Source organism: Bison bison, unplaced genomic scaffold, assembly GCF_000754665.1.
Source record: "Bison bison bison isolate TAMUID 2011002044 unplaced genomic scaffold, Bison_UMD1.0 scf7180017846374, whole genome shotgun sequence".
Classification (NCBI taxonomy): domain Eukaryota; kingdom Metazoa; phylum Chordata; class Mammalia; order Artiodactyla; family Bovidae; genus Bison; species Bison bison.
Window position 1 is genome coordinate 1,053 of NW_011476947.1, and position 8,369 is coordinate 9,421.

The following is an 8,369-nucleotide window of genomic DNA, read 5'->3' on the forward strand; positions in this document are numbered from 1 at the left end:
AGGCAATACACATGCCAGAAACAGACACAGTGAACCTGGTTGGATAGACCAGGGGGTCAGTGACGGCAATGTACCTGTCCAGAGAGATAAAGCACAAGTGGTAGATGGAAGCGTAACAGAATGAGCCTTCAAAACAGGAGTGGAGTTGACAGTAACGCTGCCCAAAGTACCAGCAGCTCTCCACGGACCTCACTGTGCTGAAGGGCATCACGGTCACTCCCATCAAGAAGTCAGCACAGGCCAGAGAAGCAATCAAGAAGTTGGTAGGAGAATGCAGCTGCTTGAAGTGGAGAATGGAAATCATCACCAGGAGATTTCCAAACACAGCCAGCACAGCTCCAAAGATGAACACTGTGTACAGGATGAGGCGGGGACCTGGTGAGTAGGGGGTTTTCACACAGGATCCGTTCAGGTGCTCGTAGCAGAGCTGCACAGCTGCAGCAGAAGGAGACGCACTGCTCATGATTCTCTGATTTGATACCTGGAAACCTGTCACCCTCTGTGGCCCAGGATGTCATTCCTGTTTTTGAAAAGTCCTTAAAGAAAAGATAAATACAATGTCAGTAGTTGCCAGTGCATTCTGTCTTTGCTTCCTTATAAGTGCATATCTTCACTTACATGTTTAGAAAGTGATTCGTATCCTCATCTTGTAAAATGATTCACTTCTAAATGAATAAGTGGTTAATTTTCATTGTTACATAAAATGCTGTCTATTTAAATTTTTTAAAGACTTCCTGTATTACCTCATCCTTCATTTCAGAGAAGAGTTTGTCTTCAAGAAACTATTACATGATGCATGTCCGAATGCCACATTTTATTAGCATTATTTTCCTAATTTGTCAGAGCAATGATAATGCCCCAAACACTCTCTCCCCTCAGGAACATAGTTCCATAATTTCAATCCCCAAAGCTCTTAAGATTGAATCCCCACAAGTGCAAGGTGTTTAGAAAGAAAGAATTAAATAACAATTATGTTTATGCTAAACTAAGTTTATGTCCTATAATTTCCTGATGTCATTTGACCTTTGTATGAAATATAATAATGCCTAGCCTTTAAAACCTTTGAGCAGAAATGAAAAGTCATATTATTTACTGTTATTAGTTACTGCCTTTTCATTTTTCTTAGAATCATTTGTTTATGATTTCTGTGTTGAATGTCACTAGAACTCTTTCAAATAAGTCCTTTCTCTCTTCCAGTATCAGTTTGTGTTAAAGAAAAAAAATAAATAGAATCATATATTAAACAGTTGAATGCTTCAGGTTTAACTTTAATAATTCAGATTTAGAAAAGAGGAGGAGTAGAGGACAAAATGTTTGCCTCATGAAACAACCAAGGAAGTGCAAGTACAAATAAAACATTGTTCCTGCTAATGTTTTTCTTGTTGTAATGGGCACTATATGGAAGATATTTTTAAAAATAAATTGTTGAAAGAACTTTTGGAATGGGAGCATTCCTATATTGTACTCCATATTTTACCATTGACAAATTTCCATTTCCTCTTAATGTTCTAGAATAGATGAGCTTATGTTTCAAAAAAATGTTTTCTGATGAATGACTTCTATGTGGTGTGCTCAGTTGCTCAGTCATGTTCAACTCTTTGCAATCCCATGGACTGTAGTCTCCCAGGCTTCTCTGTCCATGAAATTTTATAGGCAATAATACTGGAGCAGATTACTATTTCCTACTCCAGGGGATTTTCCCAACCCAGGGTTCAAACCCATGTCTCTTGCCGATCCTGCACTGGCAGGCAGATTCTTCACCACTGTGCCACCTGGGAAGCCCTCAGTGACTTCTGTAGCTAAGTCGCTTCAGTTGTGTCCAACTCTGTGCGACCCCACAGGCAGCCCACCAGGCTCCCCAGTCCCTGGGATCCTCCAGGCAAGAACACTGGAGTGGGTTGCCATTTCCTTCTCCATGACTTCTACTTATGTTAAAAAATCAGCTTTTTAATATTGAGGCATAAAATATATTTGAAAAGTTTACATTTTTAGTACGCACAGACTGATGACATGATAAATGTATCTGCTCTTGTATTCACAACCAAGAAGGGAAGCAACACCCTGTATTTCTCCTCAGGCCCTTTTATACTTAATCTCACCCCACATATCCCCTCTCCTATCCTGGGGAGCCACGGATCTCCCTTCTATGGCTAGGGATTACTTTCTGAGGCCTAAAAATCTTGTGTCACAAAGGTCACACAGATTGTCTTCTTCTCTGTCTGGCTTATTTTACTCAGCTCAGTGTCTGTGAGTTTCACCCATGTCTGAGAACATTTGCAGCTCATTCCTCCTTATAGCTAAATGGAATTCCATTGTCTGAATTCAATTGCCTTCCAGTTATTTTATCCATATACCAGTTGACAAATATTTAGACTGTTCATCTTGGGACTGTCATATTGGGAAGTGTATGTTTAACTCTGTAAGGAAGTACACATTTTCTAAGGTAGCTGGACCATTTTATGCTCTCACCAGCAAGCTATGAGTGTTTCAGTTTGCTTCAAATCTTTCTTTCCTCCTGGTAGATTGCCTATCACCTTATAGGATTTTTAAATAAATTAGAGCTTATCCATTATATTTATTTTACTTCTCTTAACTCTATGTGAGAGGCTAACATGGGGACAAGTAAAGACAACTCAATGTGGTGATGGTTCCGATAAACAGAGTGCAGTGGAGGTCACCACAATGAAGCATGGGAATTGTATTCACAGGTAATTTTACCAAGAAGGTAACTTTAAATATAGGCCGAGAGGATCCAGGAGATATTTAAGGTAAAAACAGACAGGGATTTCCCAGGCCGAGAGGGCAGTGTGTTTTGAGGCTCCGAGATGGGGGCTGGACACATTGGCAAGGCTGAGAGCGGCTGTAGCGCAGGCGCAGTGTGGGGAGCGGCATGAGCTCAAGGAGACCTGCTCACAACTTGACCCCACCCCCCTCATTTTGCCAAGCTGTTTGGATATCTGCAGAGGTGAAGGGTTAGGAAGGGAGAGGACATGAAATGCCCGTGGTGACAGATACAAATCTTCACTTCACCTGCTCAGGGATGGTACATAGGATTTATATTTTTCTGTAATACTCTTAAATCTATTTAGCCTCACATTGCACCAGGTACAAGGAAAAAAATCTCAATAAATATAGGGATTCTGCTCCTTTATCCCCAGAGTGGCATCCATGTTCAGAAAGCTCAGTCTCACAGTATCCGTGGGTGTTTTTTGAGGTCTGTCTACTGAGGAATGCGTTTTCCTACCCTAAGGACCTGACTTGGCAGCACCTTTGCCTTCCCTGAGGAGCAGGGCTCCTAACAGCCAGGCTGGGAGGTTATGTCGTCTCTCAAAAGCATGTGCATCTACTCAACACGTCTACTGTGCATATTTATCACTTTTCAAAAATTACCTAAAGAGTAGAAATAAAGCACAAGTGGAACATGGAAACATAACTCTTGGTAGCTTCCATCGCTCTTGAGTACAGCACATAATTAATATAGAGAAGAAGAGTCAGAGCATTAAAGATCTACTGAAAGAAACCATTAAAAATACCTTAAAAATATTAAGATATAAATCCTGAGATACTTAAATCTCTTTAAGATGTAGTTTCTAAAATATACCAATGTACCAACAATTTAGTTTCATTAGATAAGACAAAAATAAACCAAAGATATATGCTCAAATGTTAGTCCACCAAAATAAAACAACCAAGCACACAGATAAAACAACTTCAATGCTTAGATAAAAATAGAGATGTGCATTGTTAACATCAATTTTAATACATTTATTTTATCACAAACATTAACATTTTAAAGATAAATTACAAAGTAAATCCCCCCATAACAGACACTATTATACACAAAGGTGCATTTTGTAAAAGTGTAATATGAGGGCTTATTATACGTTGCATTATAATTTAGGTCAGATGTTTTGCTTTTGTTTTCTTTTGATTTTAGTCAAAGAAGTATATTGAGGTTTTCTTTCCTTGTCAGTTGCTATTTTTAACGGTCAGTTGTGCTTTTTAATGGTTTCATAACATCTCATTTCAAAGGTAGAGCATAATTTAATTTACACCATATGAAACCTAGTTTATTGTAATTAGTAACTGAAAGATATACAATGAATGTCCTTGTTACGTTTCCTTCCTTGCCTGACTCTCTTCATATGCTTGCTTGCCAGAAACAGAACTACAGAGTCATGTGACACATGTGATTTGAAATTTTACATAAATATCTTAATTCCCCTCTAAAAGAAAATGCTAAATTATGTTTTTCCTACTTGTTTATGAAAGTGCTCAACTTTCAGCAGAGTACTCAATTTCTCATACTCTAATTAATCTGATATTAATGATCCAGTGTTGTCAAATATGAGATACAAAACTGTATAAGATTTTAATTAATTTTAAAATTATGTGTACATTTGACATTTTAATGTATTTATTAACCATACCTCTGTAAAATTTTGTATTTATGTTTAGTGGGATAGTCATCTCCATCTTAATGTTTTGTAAATTCTTTTTATATTTTTTAATCTACTAATTCTTCATCCTGTTTGCTGCCAATAGCTTTTCCAAGTTTGTGTGTTTTTCTTTAACATGTCTTTCTTTCACTTTGAAGTTGAAAAATTTTAATTTAGTGCATGAATCTATATTCTATCATGATTCCACCAATAAATTATAAAAACTATGTTTTCTTCTAGTTTTTAATATCTCAGATAAATCCGTTTTGATTTTGTAAAATACATGAAGCAAGATCATTAACAGTTTTTCAAAAAGTTTTATACCACATTAACATTTTTAAATTATCCATTTTTCAATAACATAAATAATAGTGTTATTTTAATCATGAATAGCTATAAACTCCAAATAGTACTTATAGGGGGAAAAATAAAAGACAATTGCCCTCCATCATGAGCTGGAAGGTAAAAGCAACAAACTTCATGAAATGGGAAAATTGTTACATAAAAGAAACTACTATTGCAGTACAAATATTGCTCATGGTTATTCCTACCTTTACAAAATATCTCCTAAAATATAAAATATGAATCTCATCCTGGGTCTTAAGCTGATGGATATGGCTCAGAGATCTTTAGGAGCTGCAGAAAGACTGGACCCCAAGAATCAATTTGCTAAAACTAAAAGCAAACTAAACCGAGTCCTGGGGTTGCAGAGTCGGACACGACTGAGCGACTGAACTGAACTGAAACTGAGTTCACAGAAAGACATTAACAGAGAACTTGGAAGAAACATTTGGAAATGAAAGAAGAAAAAGCTAAGCTTGGTAGGAAAGGTAAAAGAATAACAGGGACTTGAAAGAGAAAAATAACAACTGACAGAGCAGGACAGTGTAAAGATGTGAGGAAATTAGAAATTATGACCACCATGTCAACCACTAGTAAGTAATATGTTTTTATCAAATGCTCGGAGGATGTCCACTTCTCAAAAAATAACAGTGTAAAACTGATGCTGCTGAAATTGAGGTACTGTTTTTCCTCCCCAGTTTAGTGGATCATTTTCAAGCACTATATTTCATATAACAATTATTCAGAAATTTTCAATATATCACTAGATGACTGTTAAATTTTTCAAATCATCAATATAAAATTTGTTTTAGAATTTAGTTTTGATTGATGAAATGTCCGTTAATATTTCCAGTTTAATAAGTCCTATTACTTTTTTAAACCAAAGTAAAATGAGGCATAAATCAAAGGATTTAGAGCCAGTGCCTCATGCGAAGAGTTGACTCATTGGAAAAGACTCTGATGCTGGGAGGGATTGGGGGCAGGAGGAGAAGGGGACGACAGAGGATGAGATGGCTGGATGGCATCACTGACTCGATGGACGTGAGTCTGAGTGAACTCCGGGAGTTGGTGATGGACAGGGAGGCCTGGCGTGCTGCGATTCATGGGGTCGCAAAGAGTCGGACACGACTGAGTGACTGATCTGATCTGATCTGATAGTAACTGAAGAAGCAAAATATCTCATAAGCATATTAAATGCTATAAAACTCAAAGAAGAATCAATGAATGAATTGATTACACTGAAAAATCATGAGACCAAAAATACTAAACTGTGATGTCCATGGTTTTAGCTGCTTTTCTCTGTGTCTTAGCCACTCTGTTCTTGCAATTCTCTGGTAACAATTTTACTTTCTAGTAATGTTTAAATCTTTTTAATCTGTTTTCTAATCACAAGAAGAGTATTTCTGTACCGAAGAATCTTAACAAAGCCAGGTGTGAAAAACAATAGAGATCCTACCAATATGCAGAACTGATTTAAACAAGTTGACAATCACTTATCAAGCAGAGGGCAGTTACTTATGCCTCCATCCTATCATCTTGGGCATCTGTGTACAATTTGGCACCACTGTAGGCCAGAGACAGGATGCAGAAGATGCTAGAGTCAATTTCTCAGACAGACACCAGTGCAGACCTTAAGCATAATAGATTTAACTGAAACCCAAAAGTTTCCTGGGAATATGAGCAAAGCAGAAAAGGGGGGGGAGGCAACAACTTTGAGAAAGTTAATCACAGAGAAAGTTCTGAGGAGTTGGAAATACGTAGACCACTTTGAAAAAGAAAGACAAAGGAAATCAGAGACAACTGAAATGTTTACAGGATACAAAAGGAATGGTTAATGGAATAAAAATGTGTGTGGCGGGGGAGTGGACGGTCTGCAGAGAGTGGGCTATGGTGAGTTCTGCAGTAGTTAACAAATAAGGGAGTTAACATTTATCAGTCAAATAAATATTTTTGGAGAAGCAAAGAGAAGTGCACATCCTAACAAGACTGAAACACAAGGGCTCATCCAGTTAAACTGAAAAAGCCATTTATTTTCTTTCATGAAAAACCTTACTTGATTTTCTAAAACTCATTTCATTTGGAAAATGTAAAGATATCTTCAACCTCCTCAACCCAATGGCTTACATTTGTTCAGAGGACAAATTCATGCTCCCAGAACTATCCTTGAAAACCCGACCACTCACAATGACTTTGATGGCTTTCCTAAACCAAGGGTAAAATAAAGCATAGATCAAGGGGTTCATGGCTGAGTTGTAATAAGCACACCAACAGCAAGTCTCATAAATATAGGCCGGGGTTATGAAGCCCATAAAGGCATCAATTAATGAGTCAATACTGTATGGTAACCACGAAATCATGAATGCTATGACTGTGATACCCAGGGTTTTAGCTGCTTTTCTCTCTCTCTTGGCTACTCTGGATTTATAACTGTCTGATGATGAATCTGTTTTGCTGCCAGTATTTTCAATCTTTTTAGCCTGTTGTCTGGCCACAAGAAAAATATTACTATAGAGAATGATCATGACAAGGGTAGGTATAAAGAAGGACAGAAAATCTATCAATACCCAGTTTTGATTTGCAACTGTCTGACAGCCTCCTACACAGTTGAGGGCACTAGACAATTCCTCTAGCCCTTTCTCATTGGCACCTGTGTAGAACACGGCACCACTGTAAGTAAGGGGCAGGATCCAGGAGATGCTGATGCATATGCATGACACAGACACCGTGAACTTGATGGGATAGATCAGAGGCTCAGTAACAGCAATGTACCTGTCAATGGAGATGAAGGACAGGTGGAAGAGAGAGCAGTAACAAAATGCTACGTCAAAGCATGTGTGAAAAGTGCAGAAAGTTCGCCCAAAGTACCAGCAGCTCTTCACGGTCCTGACCATGCTGAAGGGCATCACAGTCACTCCCACCAGAAAGTCTGCACAGGCCAGAGAGGCGATGAGACAATTGGTTGGTGAGTGCAGCTGCTTGAAATGAAGGATGGCAGTCATCACCAGGAGGTTTCCAAACACAGCCAGGACAGCCCCAAAGCCATACACCATGTACAGAATCACGCGGGATGAGGGTGAGTAAGGGGTCTTCACACAGGATCCGTTCAGGTGCTCATAGCAGAGCTGCACAGCTGCAGTGGGGGATGAGTTGCTGCTCATGATCTGTCGTTTACACTCAAAGAATTCTGTCCTTGATTTTCACAATGAACATAGGATTCTGATTTTCAATACACCTAGGGGAAAAACATACATCCACTAGGATATCTGAGGAAATTATCAGATATTATTACAATTATTTTTTTTCATTTTCCTTATTGTAAAAATCACAATTGTGTTTAATAACAAAGCACAAAAATTACACTGAAAAATAAAATTGGGATTAGTTTTAACTAACGCATCATTCCCTGAATTTGATAAAATTTTCTTTTAGTTATAAATATTTTTCTATTTTTTTACCTCCAGAGTTTCTCTTTGCAACAGGAAGTGATATGGGAAGTGATTACAGAGTGAAGGAATCATTTCCTACCAGGTTTATCTGCATTACTGCCTAAAGCACACAATCCTTCCTGATATATAAAAGCTATCTATA

At 37.9% G+C, this 8,369-nt stretch overlaps 2 protein-coding genes across 2 annotated transcripts in view; both read right to left on the minus strand.

The window, feature by feature from the left end:
• LOC104988206 (trace amine-associated receptor 7a-like) overlaps window positions 1-463 on the minus strand; it is a gene marked incomplete at its 3' end in the record, with an annotated part of 1,062 nt that extends 599 nt beyond the window's left edge. Inside the window, exon 1 of the mRNA XM_010839458.1 lies at window positions 10-463. Coding sequence (XP_010837760.1) covers window positions 10-463 — 454 coding nt within the window. The remainder of the gene's footprint in view (window positions 1-9) is intronic.
• Window positions 464-6,901: 6,438 nt separating this feature from the next.
• Window positions 6,902-7,939, minus strand: LOC104988199 (trace amine-associated receptor 6-like). The gene has a single exon (XM_010839448.1). The coding sequence runs from the start codon at window positions 7,937-7,939 to the stop codon at window positions 6,902-6,904; it is 1,038 nt and encodes a 345-aa protein (XP_010837750.1).
• Between the last annotated feature and the right edge of the window lie 430 nt (window positions 7,940-8,369).

Bases quoted from the DNA above. Each gene is read 5' to 3' on its own strand.
- LOC104988199 (XM_010839448.1), bottom strand. From the start codon at position 7,939: ATGAGCAGCAACTCATCCCCCACTGCAGCTGTGCAGCTCTGCTATGAG.